General features: G+C 40.9%; 2 protein-coding genes across 2 annotated transcripts in view; both read left to right on the top strand.

Annotated features, from left to right (window-relative positions):
* Positions 1-26,303, top strand: part of LOC133126888 (polymeric immunoglobulin receptor-like) — a 39,704-nt gene extending 13,401 nt beyond the window's left edge. Inside the window, exons 5-7 of the mRNA XM_061239351.1 lie at positions 24,176-24,285; positions 24,786-24,844; positions 25,421-26,303. Of these exons, the coding sequence (XP_061095335.1) occupies positions 24,176-24,285; positions 24,786-24,844; positions 25,421-25,426 (175 nt within the window). The 3' untranslated portion in view covers positions 25,427-26,303. The remainder of the gene's footprint in view (positions 1-24,175; positions 24,286-24,785; positions 24,845-25,420) is intronic.
* LOC133125938 (polymeric immunoglobulin receptor-like) lies at positions 1,752-10,425 on the top strand. The gene is made up of 5 exons (XM_061237688.1): positions 1,752-1,971; positions 7,298-7,609; positions 8,013-8,336; positions 9,665-9,717; positions 10,330-10,425. The coding sequence occupies exons 1-5, from the start codon at positions 1,752-1,754 to the stop codon at positions 10,423-10,425; spliced, it is 1,005 nt and encodes a 334-aa protein (XP_061093672.1).
* Positions 26,304-27,431: the final 1,128 nt, after the last annotated feature.

The following is a 27,431-nucleotide window of genomic DNA, read 5'->3' as shown; positions in this document are numbered from 1 at the left end:
GTTCTAAATGTCATGTTGTGAAACCCTTTGGTGCTAGCTAGTGCTCTCTCACCGACTGCCAGGTGCACACCAGTGCTGAGTTCTGTTCTTTCACATGATCATGTACTCATGCCCCCATTCGCACACACACACACACACATACACACACAAGCACAAACAATTGCATTCACACAGGCGAGCAGACGGTATTAACCTCAGGAAATAATGCTGTTTGTAGCTCTGCTAAAATAAAGAGAACTGAAAGAGTGGACGAAATGCACATCTTTGTGTGCTCATTGGTACACAGTATTTTCTGGAGCTCCCCCTCACAAATTGTTGCTTTTAAGTCACCACCTGTGATGGTACTGCCATCCAGAGAGCATGTTCTTCTCAAACATCATTGTTTTCAATGTATAATGCGTTTGTATCATTTTTAAAAGTCCATGATTTCAGGAAATAGAGAAACATTTTTAATGCCTTGGTTTTGACAATCAAACACTTTAATTTCATACAAAGACATCATAAAATGCGTTGGTGTTAGACCATATTTTACCTCGATGCAGTGTGTTGGTTATGTCTTTTGTTATGGTGTATTAGAATGAATTAGAGTATTAGTGATTTTTCCCTGTGTATATTATTGTGGCGGCATTGGCTCAGGCGGTTAGAGCAAAGTGTCCCTGAGCAAGACAAACCCCCTTGGTACCTTGAATGGCAGCCAATCGCCATTGGTGTGTGAGTGTGTGTATGAGTGGGTGAGTGGGTGAAAATGGGTGAATGAAGGTGCTATATGAATTCAGACATTTAGCATTTATTCAAACAGGAGAGAGAAGAAGGGAAGAGATCAAAATGGTTGGGTGCAGAAGATTGAACCCTAAACACACAGGAGGGTTGACACTTAGCCTGAGAGTCACTGCCCTACAGACTGCACCACACTGTGCTCTGTAAAATACACCCACACTGATGATGTGTGTGTTTCTCTCTGCAGATGCTGCCCGTGTGTACACAGTGAGTAGAGTAGCTGTAGAGAGTGGAAGATCTGTCACTATCCCATGTCTCTATGATAGAGAATACGACTATCATGTGAAATACTGGTGTCATGGGTCATACTGGAATACTTGTGAAACTGTAGTACGCACTGACTCTCCAACAGTTAAAGGTGAAACATCAATCACTGATGACCCCACCCATCATGTGTTCACTGTTACCATGACAAAGCTGACAACCTGGGACTCTGGATATTTCTGGTGTGCTGTAGAGACCCAGCGTGCTCCAGATAAGGGAGCATATCTGTACCTGTCAGTCACTGCAGGTAAGATGGCTGCAGCACACACTGCACTCAGTGAGACCTGCTTCCTCTTAATAACGGTATCTTCACTCTTTCAGTGTTATCCAATCATACGATGCACAGAACTTTCTACTGCAGACTGCTGCATTGTGGGTAAATGAGTGATCTTACCTCTTATGCTAGCCGTATTGAATTCTTCCAGAACATGTAAAAGTCCAGGTATGTCATTGCTTCACTACTTGCTTGGTGTATTTGGACCTCCAGCAGATTGGTGCTTTAATTGCATTATTTTGCTACACCACTCCCAGTCTGTATCCAAGTCAGTGCCAATATGATAGTTATTTGCTTTGATCTGCAAGTGACTTGTACAGTTTGTGTATAAATGAATGTTGTATATTTTTGTGTTTATTCTATGGTGTTCAGGGCCTCCTGGATTCTGGGTTGAGCAGCAGGAGGTGGCCGGTGTCACTATAATGAACCGAGCAGCATGAAGAAGTGGTGCAGGATAGAGGGCTCCTGTGTGGAAGTGAATTCTGGTGAATCTGGAAGATCAGAGATAAAAGATGACCTCTCTAAAAAGGTCTTCACTGTGACGGTGATGGAGCTGAACATGGAGAACACAGGCTGGTATTGGTGTGCTGTTGGAGAACTACAGATCCCTGTTCACCTCACTATCACTCAGAAAACTACAACCACAGTCACCACACGTAAGGAACTCAAAACGAGCCTGTATTGGAATGCATTCTATCCTCGAATTTTATCCTAGTTTCGATTTAGTTTCGAGTTACGATTTATTTTCTCGTCAAGTCTAGTTATGTTTCGTTACGATTATTTTACCTTGTTATGTTGAGTGGTTATCGTCTTAGTTCGTTTAGTGTTATGTTTGGATTTATGTTTATTTGTACGCAGACTGGTCAATTTCTTTCCGCAAACCTTGCGTTCCGCCTTTCTCTCTCTCTCTTTCTGTCATTCACACCCTAATTGTTTCTATTTGTCTATTTACTAAAATTACTACCGCTAGATCAGGATTGGGTAGAACTAACAAACTAATCATGTGTTCATGTTACCTTACGTTTCTCGTGCATGTCATTTTCTAATTTACTAATGCTAGGGCAGGATAGGTTTATTACTAACGATGACTAATTACCTTGTTAAACTTGTCATCCATCGCACCTGTTTTCCATTTCCTTGCTGCTCTCGTAACTAACTACACCTGTCTACACCTGCATTTATAGCCCAGTCGCGCTTCTGTTCGTTGCGAAATTGTGTGCCTCTTGTACGTCCAAGCAACGCTTGAGCATTACGGTCATAGATTACGAGCCAATCCTGTTTACCGGCCATCGATTATTGATTTCTGTTTTGTTGACCATCGCTTGTTTTTGACCACGTCCTCGCCTACCGCTTTTTGTACCTTTGCATCGCTGTTTGTTTTATGGTTTCGTTTTCCGCATCGTCCACGATTACGACCCTGCCTGCCGTCCGCCTGTACTTCTGCCCCGCTGACGGCTCTCCTGCTACCGGACCTCCCTGCACGTCTACCGACTACGAGTTTGCCTCTTCCCTCGGCACCGTGCTTTTTGTTTGTTTATTGTTTGTTTGGCTGGATCTACGTGTATGGACTTTGCTTGTTTTGACTACGCTCCTGGGATTCGTCCCGAATAAAGCCCTGACGGGACTTTATCCTATTATTGTTTCTGAGTCGTGCATTTTGGGTCCAACCCCCACGCACCCGTCTCACCAACAATGGTTCTGTCAAAGATTAGATCACAGTAAAATGGGGGACATTAAATGATAATAGTTATCCTGCTCTGGCCACAGTCTCTCTGCTACAATGCTGTATACTGAACTCTGGAGCATTGTAGCAGAGAGACTGTCTGTGCCATAAACTTGAATGAATGAGTAATACTGAAGCATGTAGTTTACATAATCCATAATAGGACTAATGTGATTAAAATACACTCAGTGAGCATTTACCACTGTCAGGACAGCAGAATCCCTCCCTATTTTGACGCAGGCTAAAAACACACCTTTTTTAAACTGTACTTTAGTCCTACCTCCTGAACCCCCTTTCCCCCCCCCCCCCTCCCCGATATCCCTCTTGTCTAACCCCCCAAAAAAAGAAAAATAAATTGCACTTATGACAATTTTGTTTAGAACCGCACTTCATGTTTATTTTACTAGTTATTGATGTGATGCTTTAACTTCTGGAAGAACCCATGCATTTGTACATCGCTTTGATTTAAAGCGTCTGCCATATGACTAAAATGTAAATGTAAAAATTGACATGTCGCCAGTCTATCGCAGGGCAGGAATAGAACTAATAAACGCAAATTGACCTTGGATACATATTTTGAATTCATGTACTTTAAAAAAAGATTAGCCAAGTTAAAAAATATGCTTTGCATGTGTGTCATTAATCAGTTTTTTTTTATTGAACATTTTTCATGAACTCTTGCACTTCATACGCCTTTATTTCTCACCTTTTGTGTTTAACAAAAGGTCACAGTAATGGCTTCTACCCCACATTAAAATGTACCCGCAGTACAATGTCTGTCACTGTGGTGAGCTGAGGGTATTAACCACAGGAAATAATGCTGTTTGTAGCTCTGCTAAAATGGTACTGCCATCCAGAGAGCATGTTCTTCTGAAATATCATTGTTTTCATTGTATAATGCATTTGTATAATTTTTTGAAGTCCATGATCTCAGGAAATAGAGAAACATTTTTTAATGAACCCCAGTGAAAGACTTTTATTCCTCTTATGTAAAAATGAAATTGTATTGTATTGTAGTCTCCAGGAATGCCTTGGTTTTGACAATCCTTGACAATCAAATGCTTTAATTTCATACAATCCAATCAGCATTAAACTCCTTTATTATAATGCATTGGTGTGTGAGACCATACAGACCTAGATGCAGTGTGTTGGTTACACCTTTTGATACGGTGCATTAGAATGAATTAGAGTATTAGTGATGTTCCCCTGTGTACTTTATTGTGGCAACATTGGCTCCGGCAGTAAGAGCAATCGTCTGGCAGTGTATCAAAGTGTTCCTGAGCAAGACAAACCCCCAAAATGCTCCTGACGAGCTGGTTGGTACCTTACATGGCAACCAATCGCTGTTGGTGTGTGAGTGTGTGTATGAGTGGGTGAGTGGGTGAAAATGGATGAATGAGAAGCATCAATGTTACAGCGCTATGGATAAAGGTGCTATATAAATGCAGACATTTAGCATTTATTCAAACAGGAGAGAGAAGAGGGGAACTGATCGAGATGGTTGGGTGCATAGGCTTGAACCCCCAAACACACAGGAGGGTTCATCCTTAGCCTGAGAGTCAGCTGCCCTACAGACTGCACCACACTGTGCTCTGTGAAATACACCCACACTGATTATGTGTGTGTTTCTCTCTGCAGATGCTGACGGTGTGTACACAGTGAATAAAGTAGTTGTACAGAGAGGAAGATCTGTCACCATCCCATGTCTCTGTGATAGATAATATGAAAATCATGAGAAATACTGGTGTCAGGGGTACTTATTGCGAAATTGCCATAATATAGTATGCACTGGGACACAAGACCAGTCGTCAAGAAATGTACTGCAGCTATGGTAAAAGGCTAATTATGTAATTAAGGCCAGAAGTTGGTATGAAATCCAGAAATGGATATGGCGCTCTTTGCCCACCTCTGGTATACATAAAAAATATTAAATGATAATTTTAGTTATCCTGCTCTGGCCACTGAGAGAGCACAGACTACAGAGTACGAGGGACCAAAGAGGTGGGGACTGAGATGAACAGGAAGTGAGACTCACGCTAAAGGGAGCTGGAGTCTCTAACAGACACACACACCTATCAGGCACATATGGCTGTCACTCTGATACTCTTCCTCTCCATCCTCTTCCTCACTGTGCTGCCAGGTAGGACTCGTTTCTCATACTGTATACTGAACACTAGCATTGTAGCAGAGAGACTGTCTGTGCCATGAACTTGAATGAATGAGTAATACTGAAGTATGTAGTTTACATAATACATAATAGGACTAATGTGATTAGAATACACTCAGTGAGCACTTTATTAGGTAGACCTGTACACAAGCTTGTTAATGCAAATATTTAATCAGCCAATCATGTGGCAGCTACTAAATGCAGCTTTTGTAGATGTAGATGTAGATGTTTTTCAAACAAAATGTCAGAATGAGGAAGAAATGTGAAGAAAAGTAATTTTGACCGGAGAATGGTTGTTAGTGCCAGACAGGGTGGTTAGAATATCTCAGAAACTGCTTATCTCCTGGGATTTTCACGCACCACAGTGTCTAGAAAAAAAAAAAAGGGTTGAAGTGCATAAATTCTAAGTATGTAGTGATGGTCGATTTGAGTTCATTAGTTCTATTCTGATTATATGTACACTCAGTGAGCACTTTATTAGGTATTGATTGATGATTATTTTTTAGACTGAGTTGTCATCTGCGGCTGTAGCCTATCCACTTAGAGGTTTGATGCGTTGTCTGTCCAGAGATGCTCTTCTGCGTATCACTGTTGTAATGCGCGCTTATTTACATCACTGTCACCTCCCTGTCAGTATTGACCAGTCAGGCCTTTCTCCTCAGACCTCTCTGATTAACAAGGCATTTCTTTCTGCAGAACTGCTGTTCACAGGATAGATATTTATATTTTATGTTTTTATTTTAATATCCTATGAGCAGCAGTTCTGCTTTAACCCTTGTGTAGTCTTCACATTGTGTATACTCCCCTTGGCCTAAGGGTCAAAAATGCCTTCACAAAACCCTTGAACCGTTAAAGCAAATAATCTAATAATGAACTGAATTATATTTAGCATGAAGAAAAAACCTGTCACTCATCACAAACTTTGTCATCAAATTTCAAGTTGAAAAAAGATCATAATGGGGTTTTTGTCTGCTATTAAACATAGTGGTGAGTCATTTTTGACCCTTAAGACCACACAAGGATTAAGAGCTGACAAGTACAAATACAAATGTCGAAACACAATTAAAGCGTGAACATAGCTTTGTGTGTGATGTTGAACCCAAGAAGCGGAAGGAGTTGCACTATAACGTTTTCACACTTCACATCGTGCATGATTAGAATGGCTCTGAGTTTTACTAAAAAGAGAAGTTGATATTATTTTGTTCTGTAAGTGTGAATGCTTCCACAGAAATGGCTTCAACCCCACATTAAAATGTTCCCACAGTACAATGTTTATCACTGTGGTGAGCAGAGGGTATTAACCTCAGGAAATAATGTTGTTTGTAGCTCTGCTAAAATAAAGAGAACTGAAAGAGTGGACGAAATGCACATCTTTGTGTGCTCATTGGTACACAGTATTTTCTGGAGCTCCCCCTCACAAATTGTTGCTTTTAAGTCTCCACCTGTGATGGTACTGCCATCCAGAGAGCATGTTCTTCTCAAACATCATTGTTTTCATTGTGTAATGCGTTTGTATCATTTTTAAAAGTCCATGATCTCAGGAAATAGAGAAACATTTTTAATGCCTTGGTTTTGACAATCAAACACTTTAATTTCATACAAAGACATCATAAAATGCATTGGTGTGTTAGACCATATTTTACCTCGCTGCAGTGTGTTGGTTATGTCTTTTGTTATGGTGTATTAGAATGAATTAGAGTATTAGTGATTTTTCCCTGTGTATATTATTGTGGCGGCATTGGCTCAGGCGGTTAGAGCAAAGTATCCCTGAGCAAGACAAACTCCCTTGGTACCTTGAATGGCAGCCAATCGCCGTTGGTGTGTGAGTGTGTGTATGAGTGGGTGAGTGGGTGAAAATGGGTGAATGAAGGTGCTATATGAATTCAAACATTTAGCATTTATTCAAACAGGAGAGAGAAGAAGGGAACGGATCAAAATGGTTGGGTGCAGAAGATTGAACCCTAAACACACAGAGCACAGGGTTGACACTTAGCCTGAGAGTCAGCTGCCCTACAGACTGCACCACACTGTGCTCTGTAAAATACACCCACACTGATGATGTGTGTGTTTCTCTCTGCAGATGCTGACGGTGTGTACACAGTGAGTAGAGTAGCTGTACAGATTGGAAGATCTGTCACCATCCCATGTCTCTATGATAGAGAATATGACTATCATGTGAAATACTGGTGTCATGGGTCATACTGGAATACTTGTGAAACTGTAGTACGCACTGACTCTCCAACAGTTAAAGGTGAAACATCAATCACTGATGACCCCACCCATCATGTGTTCACTGTTGCCATTAGAAAGCTTCAGATGATGGACTCTGGATATTACTGGTGTGCTGTAGAGATCCACCGTGGTCCAGATAAGGGAGCATATCTGTACCTGTCAGTCACTGCAGGTAAGATGGCTGCAGCACACACTGTACTCAGTGAGACCTGCTTCCTCTTAATAATGGTATCTTCACTATTTCAGTGTTATCCAATCATACGATGCACAGAACTTTCTACTGCAGACTGCTGCACTGTGGGTAAATGAGTGATCTTACCTCTTATGCTAGCAGTATTGAATTCTTCCAGAACATGTAAAAGTCCAGGTATGTCATTGCTTCACTGCAGAACAATTGGTGTATCTGGACTCTGCACCTCCAGCAGGGTGGTGCTTTAATTGCATTATTTTGCTGCACCACTCCCAGTCTGTATCCAAGACAGTATCAATATGACAGTTATTTGCTTTGATGTGCAAGTGACTTGTACAGTTTGTGTATCAATGAATGTGTTTTGTGTTTATTCTGTGGTGTTCAGGGTCTCCTGGACTCTGGGTTGAGCAGCAGGAGGTGGCCGATGTGGAAGGGGGCCATGTCAGTGTGTCGTGTCACTATAATGAACCGAGCAGCATGAAGAAGTGGTGCAGGATAAAGGGCTCCTGTCTGGAAGTGAATTATGGTAAATCTGGTAAATCTGGAAGATCAGAGATGGAAGATGACCACTCTAAAAAGGTCTTCAATGTGACGGTGAGGGAGCTGAACATGGAGGACACAGGCTGGTATTGGTGTGCTGCTGGAGAACTACAAATCCCTGTTCACCTCACTGTCACTCAGAAAACTACAACTACCACAGTCACCACACGTAAGGAACTCAAAACGAGCCTGTATAAGAATGCATTCTATTCTAAATTTTCAATGATCTTTTCTGTCACTTTCTGTCAGTGAGGATTGAGAGAAACAGAGTGTTCTAAATGTCATGTTGTGAAACCCTTTGGTGCTAGCTAGTGCTCTCTCATTGACTGCCAAGTGCACACCAGTGCTGAGTTCTGTTCTTTCACATGAACACGTACTCATGCCCCCATTCGCACACACACACATACACACACAAGCACAAACATTTGCATTCACACAGGCACACACACACACACACACACACACACACACACAGATACAATAACACTATACATAACACCATAAAATATTCATAAAACATGATTAACATTTTTAATTTTTTTTTTTCCTCCACTCTTCATAGCACCCCATTCTTCAGCATCTGCAGCACTAAGCACATCTCTTCTGGTTACCACAGCAACCACAGCAGCAACATCCTCCAAGCCTTCAACCTCAAAGCATTCAACAGTCTCAATACCTCTCTCATCTGTTCCAGCAACAACCAATTACAATAAAAGGTGTGGTATTCATGATGGAAGAGCCAGTAAAATATTCAAATCTGTTTCTTTTTAAATCAAGAAGTTCAGTATGAAAACAAAAGGATTAACATTAGTAACATAGTAAATTCTTTATATTTAAATTGCTACTTTTCCTGACAAATGTGTCTCAAAATCCCCCCTGTCTCAAAGTCAGTGAGGCCTCCTCCTGCAGACATGCTCACTAAAGTCCAGATAACCAGGCCTCTCCAGCACTTATCAGCAGCACATGGCCCAGTGCATGCTGGGTACACGCTCCATGTACTTGGTGTCCCACATGACCCCTAGTGCTTCCATTTCCTTTTTCTCCACTCCCTGTTTCTGGAGTCCAGCAGTTCTCTCTGTGCATGTTTGTGCTTGTCTGTGCTCTTCTGAACTGATGGAGAAGGCTGCAGTACTGAGAGAGACTCCTGTGTCATTTGAGCATTTCAAATGGGCAGAAAATTTCACACACCCTGTTGCTGCTGTTCAGTCCTTCAGATCTCACAATCATCCTGATGGCACTAGGGATGCTGTTGCTGGTGGCAGCTGTTGCCACGGTTACCTGGAAGCTGTGTAAGAGACACAGTGAGTATCCACATGAAGTACGCTGAGTGTGAAAGAATAGTGTGGGTGCTGTATGTAGGAGCAGTCAGCACAGCATTAGTGAAGTGCAGTACACTGAGCACAGGAGTTTCACAGGCAGTAGGGGTCTCATAGGGGGGCTCTCAGCTCTGTCATGATCACACTCTCTTATCACAGCTCATCCTGTGTCTGCTTACAGAGGGAGTCCAGCCTCACACAGGAGCAAAAGAGGACCGGAGCAAGGAGCTGACGGTACGGCCGTTTTACACTCTGCACTCAGCCGAGAAAGCTGAGGGTCAATGTCAGTCAGTGTGGTCAATGTCAGTCAGTGTCGGTCAAATGTCAGTCAATGTCAGTCAATGTCAATTAAACTTCAATCAAAGAATGGAGAATGGAGATGGACATCCAGAGATTGTGGGGGTGTGGGCGTGGAGAAGAAATGACTGCTACAGTAAAGTGTGATAGTTCTTTATTCAGACATACAGAAATGCTGCACTTATCAAACTAAACTACATTCAGAAAAATCTTAAGTTGAATATATTCGCCCACACTCAGTTTTTGGTTGGAAATGTTCAGTACCAGCACTTGCAAGTCTATAGACACTAAGTAACAGTTTAACAGACTCAGACTAAGCTTCGTCTGGACAAGATTGAGTTTACTATAGGACTAGCTTCAATCTTTGTTCAAAGTAATTTGGGTACATCTCTCTGTAGCTTGACGTTGCTTCACTGTTACTTGTTAATGGGCTCACTTGCTTGTCTCTGGTCCACCAGTTGAATGGCCCGACTGTACAATATGAAAGGTAGAAGTCTGTATGGATAGACCAGCTGTTATGAGTTCATTGTTGTGTCTCTCCCCTGGCAGACTGCAGACTCTGAAGATGAAGTGACCTACAGCACAGTGTTCACCAACACACAGTCATCACACAGAATAAGTCCACCACAGTCACAGGTTGAGTAGTGGCTGGATTTCTCACACATTTATAAAGTGCCTTTGCAGAGAATCGTACTGTTATTATTCAGTCTCATCTCATCCTAGATATCTTTAGAGATCCTGTATTTCTTAGAAATCAAACTTTATTTTGTTACAATACAAATTATTTTATTGGCAAATATTACACTTGATTATAAGAGATGATAAATGCGCCTTTGTGCCTCTGTGGCGATACCACTTTTCTGTATTCCTGAGAGTAACTGATATTCTCCACTGTTCACCACTCTGGAAAAGAGCGTCTGTAAATGATTGTCATGTGATGTAATGTAAACTCAAAACAGGAAGTCACTGAGCAGCAATGGGCTGTGATAGTGGGGATAAACTCACAGGCGCTAAATGCAGAAAAATTATCCTGCTCTCAACAGCTTTGAAAACAAGCATTCATTTTGAGGGAAAATGATTCAGAATGTTTGCTAGTCAGGCAATGAAATGACATTAAATTCATTCATTAAAAGTTTTTTTGATTAAATGGTTTATTACATTATCCAGAGCGACGTACAACAAAGTGCAAATCAAACACAAGAATTCATGGGATAATCTTCAATGGGGCATTTTTCACATTATGAACTTGAATTGACTGAATTGACTGAATTAAATTGAGCCAACCCCCTAACCATGGTCAGTAACAGAAACATGTTCCCCTTTACTGTCCCAGCCTTCTGAAAACCCTGCAGATGAGGTTCTGTACAGCTCAGTCGTCCGGAAAAATCTACAGGTGAGATTGTTCATCATATCTCAGAATCAGCTACATTCCAGTAAATATCAGAATTTAAAGTGGCACACTGTGAAATGTGAACATATTTATATGTATGTATATATATTCTCCTTTTGAGTTGTTTAACCACAATTTGCATGTTTACTTTAGACACACAAAACACAGGATCAATTGCAGTATGTTTTGTAGCTGCAGTCTAAACCTTCACAGAATTAAGGAACTGCTATCCAAATCTGTTAACGATTAGCTGTTCGAGTTTTCATGCATTTTTGTGGCATTGAGGATCAACCTACAGCTAATCGCACTGTAGTTGACCCAGAGAATATGCAATGGGAAATGTTTGCATAACGCTCTGTAATGTTATTTTTTGAGTTACTGAAATATTGTGTTTGCATGTCCTGTTCTGTACAGCCCACACACTCGTCTCACCGTTCTGCAGCAGATAGAGCCAGTGATGTGATTTACAGCTCAGTTGCCGGGCAGAACACACAGGTACATTATGCTGGATTTACAGTTGGTTTATATCAGAAATATGTTTCACTGATCATGAAATATCAACACCCAAAATGTTATGGGATACATGTGCGACGACGTGTTGAACTTGCATTTCTTTTTAGTCCCTCATATATTCACAATCATTCCTATTCCTGTTTTTATTGAACCTTTTTTAGTTGTGCTCAAATGTGCTCGTATTAGAGCCCCAATTATCCTGATACCTTTGCGTGAATGTTCCCTGTCTGTTCAGTAGGGGGCAGCAACGCGACGAAAGACTACGTCCCAACAGGAATTTTGTCCACAAGCCCGAAGGAAGAGGCCTGGATGTTCAGCAATGTGTGGAACCTGAGGATTCCTATTTCAGAGCACAATCTCCCAGTAGCGCTAACAAATTGCAATTACAATTAGAAATTACCTGTACACTTTCAAAAAATATTATTGAAAACAACATTTGATGTGTGGAAAATCTGTATAAATCGTATGTTAGTGTATGAATCCTGTTAGTTTACAGTATAATTCATAAATATTTAGTAAATGGTAATGATAGTTATCCTTCTCTGGCCACTGAGAGAGCACAGACTACAGAGAACGAGGGACCAAAGAGATGGGGACTGAGATGAACAGGAAGTGAGACTCACGCTAAAGGGAGCTGGAGTCTCTAACAGACACACACACCCATCAGGCACATATGGCTCTCACTCTGATACTCTTCCTCTCCATCCTCTTCCTCACTGTACTGCCAGGTAGGACTCGTTTCTCACACTGTATACTGAACACTGGAGCATTGTAGCAGAGAGACTGTCTGTGCCATAAACTTGAATCAATGAGTAATACTGAAGCATGTAGTTTACATAATACATTATAGGACTAATGTGATTAGAATGCACTCAGTGAGCACTTTATTAGGTAGACCTGTACACCAGCTTGTTAATGCAAATATTAAATTAGCCAATCTCATGTGGCAGCAACTAGATGCATCTGTTGTCAAGGTTCAAAGAAAATGTCAGAATGAGGAAGAAATGTTGTTGCCAGACAGAGTGGTTCGACTATCTCCAGCGTTTTTCATGCACAACAGTGTCGAGAGTTTTCAAAATATCCTGTGAGCAGCAGTTCTGCAGACAGAAACGCCTTGTTAATGATAGGCTAGGCTACAGCAGAAGACCTATAAGTAAAATAATTAGTGGAATAAATACCTAATAAAGTGCTCACTGAGTGTATATATAATGAGAATAGAACTATCCATCCATCCATCCCTCCATACTTATCTGAACCCGCTTATCCTGAACAGGGTCGCAGGGGGGCCGGAGCCTATCCCGGCATACACTGGGCGAAAGGCAGGAATACACTCTGGACAGGTCGCCAGTCCATCGCAGGGCAAAGATAGAACTAATAAACGCAAATAAAAATAGACTATGGCTACATACTTTGAATTCATGCACTTTAAAAAAAGATTAGTCAAGTTAAAAAAGATGCTTTGCATGTGTGTCATTAATCAGTTTCTTTTCTTTTTTTCTTGAACATTTTCATGAACGCTTGCACTTCATACGCCTTTATGTCTCACCTTTTTTGTTTAACAGATAAAAAAAATGGATTTAAGTTTGTGCATTTTGCAATTGGACAAGGGAGGACATTACATTAAATTATAGCTCTGAGTTTTACTTTAAAAGAGAAGTAGATATGATCTTCTGTAAGTGTGAATGCTTTCACAGAAATGGCTTCAACCCCACATTAAAATGTACCCCCAGTACAATGTCCTGAGGGGATTAACCACAGGAAATAATGCTGTTTGTAGCTCTGCTAAAATAAAAACTGAAAGAGACAATTCTGTGTGTGTGCTCATATGTACACAGTATTTTCTGGAGTTAACCCCTCACACACTTTTGCTTTTAAGGAGGTATCCAAGAAACATTTCAAAATTAACTCCAGTGAAAGATTTGTCTCATGTAAAATAACTATTGTATTGTATTCTCCTGGAATGCCTTGGTTTTCACAATCAAACACTTTAATTCCACACAAGAACATCATAAAATCCAATCATCATTAAAGTCCAATCATACTTTTATTTTAATGCATTGGTGTGGTACACCATATTTGACCGAGATGCAGTGTGTTGGTTGCACCTTTTGTTATGGTGCATTAAAATGAATTAGAGTATTAGTGATGTTCCCTTGTGCACTTTATTGTGGTGACATTGGCTCAGGTGGAAAGAGCAGTCGTCTGGCAGACGGAGGGTTGCAGTTTCCATTCCACCCTGGCTGTATCAAGGTGTTCCTGAGCAAGACAAGCAACCCCTAAATGCTCCTTACCAGCTGTGTTTTGCGTGGCAGCCAATCGCCGTTGGTGTGTGTGTGAATGTGTGTATGAATGGGTGAATGAGAAGCATCAATGTTACAGCGCTTTGGATAAAGGTGCTATATAAATGCAGACATTTAGCATTTATTCAAACAGGAGAGAGAAGAGGGGAACAGATCGAGATGGTTGGGTGCAGAGGATTGAACCCCCAAACACACAGGAGGGTTCACACTTAGCCTGAGAGTCAGCTGCCTTACAGACTGCACCACACTGTGCTCTGTAAAATACACCCACACTGATGATGTGTGTGTTTCTCTCTGCAGATGCTGATGGTGTGTACACAATGAGTGAAGTAGTTGTACACAGAGGAAGATCTGTCACCTTCCCATGTCTCTATGCTAGAGAATATGAAAATCATGTGAAATACTGGTGTCAGGGGTACTTATTGCGAAATTGCCATAATATAGTACACACTGACTGTCCAAATGTTAAACGTAAAACATCAATCACTGATGACCCCACCCATCATGTCTTCACTGTTACCATGAGAAAGCTTCAGAGGAAGGACTCTGGATATTACTGGTGTGCGGTAGAGATCCAGGGCGCTGGAGATAAGGAGCATGTCTGCACCTGTCAGTCACTGCAGGTAAGATGGCTGCAGCACACACTGCACTTAGTGAGACCTGCTTCCTCTTAATAACAGCATTTTCATTATTCCAGTGTTATCCAATCATACGCTGCACAGAACTTTCTACTGCAGACTGCTGCATTGTGGGTAAATGAGTGATCCTACCCCTTATGCTAGCAGTATTGAATTCTTCCACAAGTAAAAGTCCAGGCAAGTCATTGTTTTACTGCAAAACTATTGGTGTATTTGGACTCCAGCATAATAATTGTATTATTTTGCTACACCACTCCCAGTCTGTATGCAAGACAGTATCAATATGACAGTTATTTACTTTGGTCTACAAGTGACTTGTACGGTTTGTGTATCAAAGAATGTTGTATATTTTTGTGTTTATTCTGTGGTGTTCAGACACTCCTGGACTCTGGGTTGAGCAGCAGGAGTTGGCAGGTGTGGAAGGGGGCCATGTCAGTGTGCCGTGTCACTATAGTAAATCAAGAACCATGAAGAAGTGGTGCAGAATAGAGGGCTCCTGTGTGGAAGTGAATTCTGGTGAATCTGGAAGATCAGAGATGAAAGATGACCGCTCAAAAAGGTCTTCACTGTGACGGTGAGGGAGCTGAACATGGAGGACACAGGCTGGTATTGGTGTGCTGCTGGAGAACTACAGATCCCTGTTCACCTCACTGTCACTCAGAAAACTACAAGTACCACAGTCACCACACGTGAGGAACTCAAAACGAGCCTGTATAAGAATGCATTCTATCCTAAGATTTTCAATGATCTTTACTTTACTTTGTTACTTTCTGTCAGTGAGGGTTGAGAGAAACAGAGTGTTCTAAATGTCATGTTGTGAAACCCTTTGGTGCTAGCTAGTGCTCGCTCACTGACTGCCAGGTGCACACCAGTGCAGTTCTTTCACATGAACAGTGTCACAACTCTCATGCACACAAACACACATAAGCACAAACATTTGCATTCACACAGGCACACACATAGATACAATAACACTATACATAACCCCATAAAATATTCATAAAAAATTATTTACTTTATTAATTAACATCATTTCTTCCTCCACTCTTCATAGCACCCCATTCTTCAGCATCTGCAGCACGAAGCACATCTCTTCTGGTTACCACAGCAACCACAGCAGCAACATCCTCCAAGCCTTCAACCTCAAAGCATTCAACAGTCTCAACACCTCTCTCACCTGTTCCAGCAACAACTAATTACAATAAAAGGTGTAGTATTCATGGAAGAGCCAGTAAAATATTCAAATCTGTTTCTTTTTAAATCAAGAAGTTCAGTATAAAAACAAAAGCATTAACATTAGTAACATAGTAGTCTAGTTTTTTATTTAAGTTGGTACTTTTCCTGACAAATGTGTCTCAAAATCCCCCCTGTCTCAAAGTCAGTGAGGCCTCCTCCTCCAAACTCCACTGCTGCTGCTAGTTCTGTGGCAGCTCAGGAAATATACAACGGATAGGTCCATTGTCTCTATTGGTCAGTTTGCGTTCCAGCCGTGCCAATATCCACGATATAGCCTACGCACTGCTAAATGGAATGTTTAAAATTACTCAGTGTTTGTAGATTACGGTTATCTACTTTGTAAACATTATCATCATCACGCCTCTAGTACCCTACCAAAGTAAATTAAAAATTAGTGAGTTTAAAGTGTCCTATGATTTCTAAAAGAGCAGGAACCAATAAATAAACTAAGGGCGGCCTGTAGCGTAGTGGCTGAGGTAAATGACTGGGACACGCAAGATCGGTGGTTCTAATCCCGGTGTAGCCAAAATAAGATCCGCACAGCCGTTGGGCCCTTGAACAATGCTCTTAACCCTGCATTGCTCCAGGGGAGGATTGTCTCCTGCTAAGTCCAATGAACTGTACGTCGCTCCGGATAAGAGCGTCTGCCGAATGCCGATGACGATGAAACAGGAATTGAAACACAGAGTTATTTCAATTCCTGCACGTTATCCGGCAGTGTCCCGATAAACGTCCACAACAAAAACTCATCAATTGTGTGTCAGTGTCGTCTGATGTAACGTAAACTAGCTCGCCAGCTAACGTTAATGCAGTGGGGATACCTTATTGCAATAGCGTTGCTTAGCTAAGGTTAGTGCAGTGGGGATATATTGTTCCTACTAACGTTAGTACCGTTGCCTCGATAGTGGAGTGGGGATACATTATTGCTAGCCAGTTCACAATACCGTTGTTTAGCAATCAATTAACTACTGTTGAGCAGAATAATACATTTTTACCATAAAACATAGTTCCATTAAAAATACATTAAAGTTTGTCTTGTCTTTCTTTTGTGAAATTTTGAAAGATAAATGTGGTAACCGTTGTATAAAAGCGTTATGGAACTCGAACCTGTGGAACCAATATCGATATCAATATACCAATCGTGGATATTGGCACGGCTAGGTGGTGTAAAGGCACTCCGCTTCGCGTCTTTTCTCAGACTTCAAAAACAAAATAGTTCGAAAATGAAAGATATACCTCTCGATATGCCATGGAATTTTCAACAAACATCGTCAATCAGAAAATTTAGGACATCATTTCAGCTCCAGCATACTCAATTGCCTGCGATGAGTCAAGCGATGTGAACTATATTGAGCAGACAACACTGCTATGCAGGTATATGAACGGTGATGGGCCGTAGGAAGAAATAATTGAGTTAATACTGCAGAAAGGCGAAACGCAAAGTTGTGATGGAAACGCAAAGTTAAAGAGCCAAATAATCAGAAATACCCCACTGCAGTCACATGTAGTAGTCACGTATGGTAAAACATTTTAATGAATGCTCATTTACACCTATTAGTAATGTTGATAGGCTAATTTGGGCTTGATAGGCTGTGTTACCTTCATTATAAGGCTCAAATATGGTTTGCAGATTCCTTTCGCCAAAAATGGTGACACACATCTCTCTGGTAGATGCTGCATGTACTTGGTGTCCCACATGACCCCTAGTGCTTCCATTTCCTTTTTCTCCACTCCCTGTTTCTGGAGTCCAGCAGTTCTCTCTGTGCATGTTTGTGCTTGTCTGTGCTCTTCTGAACTGATGGAGAAGGCTGCAGTACTCAGAGAGACTCCTGTGTCATTTTGGCATTTCAAATGGGCAGAAGATTTCACACACCCTGTTGCTGCTGTTCAGTCTTTCAGATCTCACTATCATCCTGATGGCACTAGGGATGCTGTTGCTGGTGGCAGCTGTTGCTGGTGGTTACCCGGAAGCTGTGTAAGAGACACAGTGAGTATCCACATGAAGTACACTGAGTGTGATAGAATAGTGCGGGTGCTGTATGTAGGAGCAGTCAGCACAGCATTAGTGAAGTGCAGTACACTGAGCACAGGAGTTTCACAGGCAGTAGGGGTCTCATAGGGGGGATCTCAGCTCTGTCATGATCACATTCTCTTATCACAGCTCATCCTGTGTCTCCTTACAGAGGGAGTCCAGCCTCACACAGGAGCAAGAGAGGACCGGAGCAACGAGCTGACGGTACGGCCGTTTTACACTCTGCACTCTGCCGAGAAGGCTGAGGGTCAATGTCAGTGAGTGTTAGTGAGTGTGGTCAATGTCAGTCAGTGTCGGTCAATGTCAGTCAATGTCAGTCATTGTCAGTCAGTGCCAGTCCATGTCAGCCAATGTCAATCAATGTCCATCAAACTTCAATCAAAATTTGAGCGGATCCGCAAAACACATAACTGCAGAATGGAGAAGGACATACAGTGATTGTGGGGGTGTGGGCGTGTAGAAGAAATGACTGCTACAGTAAAGTGTGATAGTTCTTTATTCATACATACAGAAACGCTGCACTTATCAAACTAAACTACATTCAGAAAAATCTTAAGTTGAATACTTTCAGGCACACTCAGTTTCTGGTTGGAGATGTCCAGTACCAGCACCTTCAAGTCTGTAGACACTAAGTAACGGTTTACCAGACTCAGACTAAGCTTCGTCTGGACAAGATTGAGTTTACTATAGGACTAGCTTTAATCTTTGTTCAAAACAATTTGGGTACATTTCTTTTTTTATCTCTCTGTAGCTTGATGTTGTATCACTACTTGTTAATGGGCTCACTTGCTTGTCTCTGGTCCACCAGTTGAATGGCCTTCTGTACAATATGTAAGGTAGAGGTCTGTACGGATAGACCAGCTGTTATGAGTTCAACGTTGTGTCTCTCCCCTGGCAGACTGCAGACTCTGAAGATGAAGTGACCTGCAGCACTGTGTTCACCAACACACAGTCATCATCACACAGAATAAGTCCACATCAGTCACAGGTTGAGTAGTGGCTGGATTTCTCACACATTTGTAAAGTGCCTTTGCAGAGAATCGTACTGTTAATATTCAGTCTCATCTCATCCTACATCTTTAGAGATCCTGTATTTCTTAGAAATCAAACTTTATTTTGTTACAATACAAATAGTTTGATTGGCAAATATTACACTTGATTATAAGAGATTATAAATGTGCCTTTGTGCCTCTGTGGTGATACCACTTTTCTGTATTCCTGAGAGTAACTGATATTCTCCACTGTTCACCACTCTGGAAAAGAGCGTCTGTAAATGATTGTCATGTGATGTAATGTAAACTCAAAACAGGAAGTCACTGAGCAGCAATGGGCTGTGATAGTGGAGATGAACTCACAGGCACTAAATGCTGAAATATTATCCTGCTCTCAAACAGCTTTGAAAACAAGCATTCAATTTGAGGGAAAATGGTCGAGAATGTTTACTAGGGAGTTTATTTAGTGTGTTCTCCTCTGCTTTGGTAGCATGGACAGGGTTGGAGTCAGTTCCACTTTCTGTTCAGTCAGGCAATGAAATGACATTAAATTCATTCATTAAAAGTTTTTTTGATTAAATGGTTTATGTATCGATTCATGGGATAATCCTCAATGGGGCATTTTTCACATTATGAACTTGAATTGACTGAATTGACTGAATTAAATTCAGCTGACCCCCTAACCGTGCTCAGTAACAGAAACATGTTCCCCTTTACTGTCCCAGCCGTCTGAAAACCCTGCAGATGAGGTTCTGTACAGCTCACTCGTCTTGAAAAATTGTTCATCATATCTCAGAGTCAGCTAGACAGCCAGTAAATATCAGAATTTAGAGTTGCACACTGATAAAGGTGAACATACTGTATATGTATGATCAGGAGTTTTTTTAACCTCGATTTGCTTCTTTACTTTAGATACACAGTACACATGGTCAATCACCATTCTGCAGCAGATAGTGATGTGATTTACAGCTCAGTTGCCAGGCAGAACACACAGGTACGTTTTGCTGGATTGACATTTGATTTATTTTAGAAATGTGTTTCACTGATCATGAAATATCAACACCAAAATGTTATGGGATGTGGGGTTTTGCGGAAAAAGACAAGTCGCTCGTTTTCCAATAACAACTTTATTTTCAAACTTGCTCGGAAAACATGTTATTTCGCACTTGTCGGCTAAAACCACCAATCTCAGTCGCTTAGCTGAAGTCACCTCACTGGTGCGTCTCATTTTCCGAACTTGAAAAGGAACTATCGCCCTCTGCTGGACAGATTAGAACGATCACATTTTTCCTCGGTGATTGAAATAAACTCAAAGCATTCCCAACACAATTTCCCAGTAGCACTAACAAATTATAATTACAATTACCAATTACCTGTATACTTTCAAAAAAATATAATTGCAAACAACAATATTACCAATGAAAATCCATTTAATGTGTGGAAAATCAGTATAAATTGTATGTAACTATGAATCCTGTTAGTTCACAGTATAATACCTAAATATTTAGTAAATGGTAATGATAGTTGTCCTGGCCACTGAGAGCACAGACTACAGAGGACGAGGGACCAAAGAGGTGGGGACTGAGAGGAACAGGAAGTGAGACTTACGCTAAAGGGAGCTGGAGTCTCTCACAGACACACACACCCGTCAGGCACATATGGCTCTCACTCTGATACTCTTCCTCTCCATCCTCTTCCTCACTGTGCTGCCAGGTAGGACTCGTTTCTCACACTGTATACTGAACACTGGAGCATTGTAGCAGAGAGACTGTCTGTGCCATGAACTTGAATGAATGAGTAATACTGAAGATTGTTAACAGTACATCAAACTGCTATGATGTGGGTAAAATATATTTTTGGGAATCATAAATATAAGCAGACCATTGCTACAGACTTGGAATTCATGCTCACCTTTTTGTTTTTGCTCTTGTGCAGTTTACTTATTTTAACCAATAATTTATAATGAATACAAATCTAACTTTAGAAATGCATTTAAAAAGGCCCAAAAGAAACTGTTTGCTTGTGTGGCATGAATGGCAGTTTCTATTTTTTGTTTATTCAGAGAGATTTTAATTAACTCTTGCACTGCATTCTCCTTTTTTCTTCATTTCATGAGGATTGGCTGATAACAATTTCATTTTTGTGATTATTTTCACCGAAAAAGGAAGTTGAGATGATCTTGTCTGTAAGTGTCTGAATTGACTTCAGACCAGCTAAAATTGTACTCTTCAAGGGTTCTGAATTTCTGTATGTTTACACTAGGACTCGGAACTGTACTGTCCTCTCAGGTCTACTTTTGCACTTGTTCTTGTGATTGATTTGCACTTTGTTGTAAGTCGTGGATAAGAGCGTCTGCTAAATGCCACATAATGTAATGTAAAATGGATTGTGTGCCTACCGTGGTGAGCAAAGGATATTGAGCACAGGAAATAATGCTGAAAGTGTTGCATTTAAAACCACCTGTAATGGCATGTACTACGTTCTTCTCAAATATCATTTTTTTGGGGTTTTTTGGGTAGCAATGTGATGAAAAAGTTACATTTTATGATGCCATAGTATCATTTTTGAAAGTCAATGATCTCATCTAATATCCAAAGAACACTTCAAAATCAAATATTTCCATTGCTGTTAAGTAACAAAATTTAAACTTAAAACAATTTTCACAGAAGGACATCATAACAACCTGTCCAATGATGCATTCATTATAATGCATTGGTGTGTTAGTGGTTTGTTATGGTGCATTACATTACATATTATTCAGCTGACACTTTCATCCAAGGGACTTAGATGATTAGCCTAAGCAGGGGACAATCCCCCCTGAAGCAATGTGGGGTTAAGGGCCTTGCTCAAGGACCCAACAGCTGAGCGAATCTTATCGTTGCTACACCGGGAACTTACCTTAACCACTAGGCTACAGGCTGCCCTTGAATTAGAATGAATTAGACTATTAGTGATGTTCCCCTGTGTACTTTATTTAAACAGGAGAGAGAAAAGGGGAACAGATGGAGATGGTTGGGTGCAGAAGATTGAACCCCCAAACACACAGGAGGGTTGACACTCAGCCTGAGAGTCAGCTGCCCTACAGACTGCACCACACTGTGCTCTGTAAAATACACCCACACTGATGATGTGTGTTTCTCTCTGCAGATGCTGACGGTGTGTACACAATGAGTAAAGTAGCTGTACAGAGTGGAAGATCTGTCACCATCCCATGTCCCTATGATAGAGAATATGAAAATCATGTGAAATACTGGTGTCATGGGTCAGACTGGAATGGTTGTGAAACTGTAGTACGCACTGACTCTCCAACAGTTAAAGGTGAAACATCAATCACTGATGACCCCACCCATCCTGTCTTCACTGTTACCATGAAAAAGCTTAAGATGAAGGACTCTGGCTATTACTGGTGTGCTGTCGACATCCAGGGCGCTCGAGATAAGGGAGCATATCTGCACCTGTCAGTCACTGCAGGTAAGATGGCTGCACTCAGTGAGACCTGCTTCCTCTTAATAACGGCATCTTCACTATTCCAGTGTTATCCAATCATACGCTGCACAGAACTTTCTACTGCAGACTGCTGCATTGTGGGTAACTGAGTGACCCTACCCCTTATGCTAGCAGTATTGAATTCTTCCACAAGTAAAAGTCCAGGCATGTCATTGCTTCACTGCAGAACTATTGGTGTATTTGGACTCTGCACCTCCAGCAGGGTGGTGCTTTAATTGTATTCTTTTGCAACACCATTCCCTGTCTGTATCCAAGTCAGTATCAATATGACAGTTATTTGCTTTGATCTGCAAGTGACTTGTAGAGTTTGTGTATCAATGAATGTTGTATATTTTTGTGTTTATTCTGTGGTGTTCAGACTATCCTGGACTCTGGGTTAAGCAGCAGGAGGTGGCCGGTGTGGAAGGGGGCCATGTCAGTGTGCCATGTCACTATAATGAACCGAGCAGCATGAAGAAGTGGTGCAGGATAGGGGGCTCCTGTGTGGAAGTGAATTCTGGTGAATCTGGAAGATCAGAGATGAAAGATGACCACTCTAAAAAGGTCTTCACTGTGACAGTGATGGAGCTGAACATGGAGGACACAGGCTGGTATTGGTGTGCTGTTGGAGAACTACAGATCCCTGTTCACCTCACTATCACTCAGAAAACTACAACCACAGTCACCACACGTAAGGAACTCAAAACGAGCCTGTATTGGAATGCATTCCATCAATGTAGGGGAAAACCCTAAACTATAGAATTTTAATCTTTAGTCTTTTCTGGCGCTCTCTCAGTGAGGGTTGAAAAACAGAGGAGTGTGAACTTCATGTGGATTTTTTTTTAAATTGACAGCTGAAATATGAATAGAAATTTCATGAACTGTATTTTTACAAAAGAACCAATTGTGTTAAGTGACAATTAAAAGGTATTATCTGATTTATAAAGCCTTTTTCGTACCTCAATTGTTATATATTTGATCTATGTGAACAGAGAGCTGAATTGTCTTCATGTACTCCCAGTGTTTTTACAAAATATTAGTTTGAGTGACACATTTAAGCTAACAGTAGATCCATTGTTTAGGAGTTTTGTAATCTTTATGATAACACAATATACAAACACAATAACACCGAGCGGATGATTTAAATGATAAAATGTAAGGGTTTCAGATAGTGGCTGATGAATTTGTGAAACATTTCCCCATCAATAGGATGGTGAATATCTCTCACATTCATGTCAGCTAGTCTGCATCCCTACCCTGAGCAGCCACAGGAAGATAGGCTCCCTCTCTTGAGCCTGGTCCCTTCTAAGGGTTCTTCCTCTGTGACCCTAGGAAGTTTCCCCTGCCACTCTTGGCCTAGTCTCACTTTTGTAAGGGCTTTAGGACTGAGGTGTGAAACCAAATGTTTTGATTAGAAGTATAACTTTGGCAAAAGGTTGCATATTCAATTTCAGTCTGGACTTTGTATTTGCTGACAGATACCATCAAGTCTCCCTTTCAATCCCATAAGAACAACACACTGATCACCACAACAGAAGGGGCCTTTAATAAGATCAGTCCCCCGGAACAAGGAAGCCAGCTGTGTTGTGGGTGAGTATTGTGTTCTCCCCTGAGCTTTTCCCCTTTCAGTGAGTGAGGCCAGTCTATGTCCATGCCCGCGATGCATCTCAGAGCATCTTTCGCACTTCATTCCAGGCTTTTGCTGGCTGCATATTTGGAAATAAGTTCCCAAGTTTGACACTACTGCGCAAAAGCATTGTTTGTGGTGCACTCATTGAATGACACTCAAAGCAGTCTTCTCTGTGTAGTGCACAGACGTGCCCGAGAAGGACTCTGTGGGTGCTACGTCACGCCGGGCTTGTTTTGGTGTTCCTAATATGCACCGCCGTCGCCTTTTGGAAGATCTGGCAAAACCGCAGTGAGTCTGTATGTGATCGTTCTATTATTCATCAGTGTTATCGTCAGGCAAGAGTTTAAGAGTAAATAACTCCATGAGCTTCTAGCAGCACAGCTTCTCAGAACTGTATCAGAGGGCAGGGCCAATGCTTTCACCACAAGTTGCACACTTCTGTTGAGGCCCTTCAAACGGAAATGTGGTCCAGTTTCCATTTCAGATCTTACCTTAATCTTCTGTTAAAAATGCCTCATGCCCACTGAGAATCTAAATTTTATTTCTAGAGAATATTTGTGTCCTAAAAGATACTAAAAGGCATTTTTTCACGACTGTGATCCTTGTTAACAAGAAAAACTAAGGAAATAGAACAAAATGCATTTGTGTCAGGGTAGAGAGGAGATAGAGTAACTGTGGATGTGAAAATCAGAAATTCAGCATCATTACTTGAATCACATGGTTTTTGTGACCCCATGTCATTGGTTTTATTGAGCCATGTTTTTCTGCCTTCTGTTTTTTTGGGTCAGGAGCAATGCAATCAAGAGAGAATAGAAGACACAGGACGTTACGCAACCAAATGATGACGGTGAGCCCTGCAATGTACAGTATGGGAGACTGGGGATGGTTGTCACCCTGGATTCATTGTAACACCATCAATTTGACCACATATTCCTCTTTCAGCTTACAGGGGACATTTCATTACTGGGTGAACTATAGGGTGTTTTAAGAAAGAAAGAAATTGAGGGATAAAAGACAACAAATTCTTATCTAGTCTATTTCATGTTTAGCAGCCACAATATTGGAGATAAAATGGCTTAACTTCCATGGCAGCAATAAGCAGTTTCTCCAGTCAAATGTGATGTCTCAATTTCATGCTAGCTTCAAACCCACATGCCAAAATAGCTGTAATGACTGCCTGGGCTTTGGATGGTTGAAAGACTTAATTCTGAGGTGCTACAGCTATTCCCCTATCAAAATGCATTGTATTTAGCATTTTCTTATTTTTACTCTTTTATTTATTTATTTATTTATTATTCAGCATGCCTATGTAATGGCAAAGAAAAGCGCAGAAGTGTACCAGGAGACAAACTAAAGCACTCTTGTATGTACATGGATAGTCATCGAAATTATATGATGAAATTGTGTTTTCCACTTTTTATAGATGTAGTGTCGCTCTGATGTCATCACCTGGGCCTCATCAGAATCTTCCCAGCTCTGGAATTTGTGGAATTCCAAACAATATAAAGAATATGGTTAATTGTTATAATTTGCCTTTGCATTTAGTTTTGAAAGTTTGTCATTTTTTTGTGTGTGAGAAATACAAGGTCCTCTGAAAAGTGTAATTCCTCCTTTAGTAGAAGATTTTATTTGTATTTGTATTTGTGTTTTTGAGCCAGTCACCTATACATTTTTTATTTTATTTGTTTATTTCAATGTAAAGATCTGAACATTTCTAATCTGTACAGCAGAGGACTGCAGTAAGCAATCAAATAGGGAAACTGAAGGTGTCTAGGGACTGTATTTGATCCTCTGAAATATAAATCTTCATGTTCCGCGCCATTGAACCGTAATATAACATCCAGGCCTCTTCCCTTGTTGGGACGGTACTCTTTCGTCACGTTGCTGCCCCCTACTGAACAGACAGGGAACATTCACGCAAAGATGTCAAGATAATTGGGGTTCTAATACGAACATGCTTCAGCGCAACCAGAAAAAGGTGCAATAAACAACAGGAATAGGAATGTTTGCCAATATATGAGGATGTGAAATGCAAGTTCCGCAGGTCGCAGCACAGGGCTTTAAGATATGTATCCCATAGCATTTAGGGTGTTGATATTTGGCTGAAGAGCAAGACTGCAAATTATTTAGTTCATCCATAATCCCAAACAAGATGCTAATTACTACCAAATTAACACCCAATGGCATTTAGTCAGTCAGATCACCTATTTATATAGTGCGCTAAGTGATTCTTTTTGAAAGCCCGCACTGTTTAAAGGTATTAAATATTGGCAGTATAGAACTCCTGGTCTGTGTGAAATTAAAGTATCAGTGGAATAAGTGGAGGGTTTCGAGATGGAGTTTGCCGTGCAAGAACTTCACTGAAGCTTCACTGAAGCTCTGATATTCAGGAACCAAACTGCACAGAATAACATGTTCTTGTATATGATTGGCCACCCCATTGGCACGTCATTGGCTGTTTTGCCAGTCAATCTGTTTTTGCTGGAAAATGTACTGCAAAAAAAAGGACAGCTTGTATGGTGACATTTTTAAACCTTTAAGCTTTATTTTGCTCTTGTCAGGGTGACAAATATCATTTTTAAATAACATCAAACTAGCTAGCTAGCTGACGTTAGCTAGCGTTTGCTGGCTAAATTGAAGACTAGTGACTAGCTACCTAGTTAGCTAGCTAACGACCGTTAATCGCAACAAGAAATAAATTACTTGTGTTTGTTTAATATATTAGTTTGAGTTCAGAGCATCATTTATTGTAATAAATGTCTAAAAGATGATAATACACACTCTTGCTTTGTTCAAAATCACATTCTCACCAGCTCTGATGCATGTGTTACTTATCCAGCCACTTCATGTTATTCTTCTCCAATTGAAACAGGCCTGTAAAATGGCATTATGTTGGTGTACTATGGCAGGGATTGCTCTCCACTTGTAGTTTGTTCTGCACAGCACAGTCCATGACTTTAATGGCCTTAAATATGGTGAAGATATTTGTTTTTATTCTTGATCCATAAACATATAATTGTCTTACATCATGTACATATGATATGATAAGATTTGATTCAAGGGTTTATGTATCGATTCATGGGATAATCCTCCATGGGGCATTTTTCACATCATGAACTTGAATTGACTGAATGAAATTGAGCCGACCCCCTAACCGTGGTCAGTAACAGAAACATGTTCCCCTTTACTGTCCCAGCCATCTGAAAACCCTGCAGATGAGGTTCTGTACAGCTCAGTCATCCTGAAAAATCTACAGGTGAGATTGTTCATCATATCTCAGTCAGCTACACAGCCAGTAAATATCAGAATTTAAAGTGGCACACAGTGAAATGTGAACATATTTATATATGTTCCCCTTTTGAGTTGATTGACTACTATTTGCCTCTTTACTTTCGACACACAAAACACAGGATCAATTGCAGTGTGTTTTGTAG

This window comes from Conger conger, chromosome 4 (genome assembly GCF_963514075.1).
Source record: "Conger conger chromosome 4, fConCon1.1, whole genome shotgun sequence".
In the NCBI taxonomy this organism is placed as follows: Eukaryota; Metazoa; Chordata; class Actinopteri; order Anguilliformes; family Congridae; genus Conger; species Conger conger.
This window is presented reverse-complemented; position numbering and strand designations above follow the sequence as displayed.

Excerpts from the sequence above, each read along its gene's own strand:
- LOC133125938 (XM_061237688.1), top strand. The coding sequence starts at position 1,752 with ATGAAGAAGTGGTGCAGGATAGAGGGCTCCTGTGTGGAAGTGAATTCT. Across the intron at positions 8,337-9,664 it reads AACTACCACAGTCACCACAC|AGGGAGTCCAGCCTCACACA; the intron begins GTAAGGAACTCA and ends GTCTGCTTACAG. Across the intron at positions 9,718-10,329 it reads ACCGGAGCAAGGAGCTGACG|ACTGCAGACTCTGAAGATGA; the intron begins GTACGGCCGTTT and ends CTCCCCTGGCAG.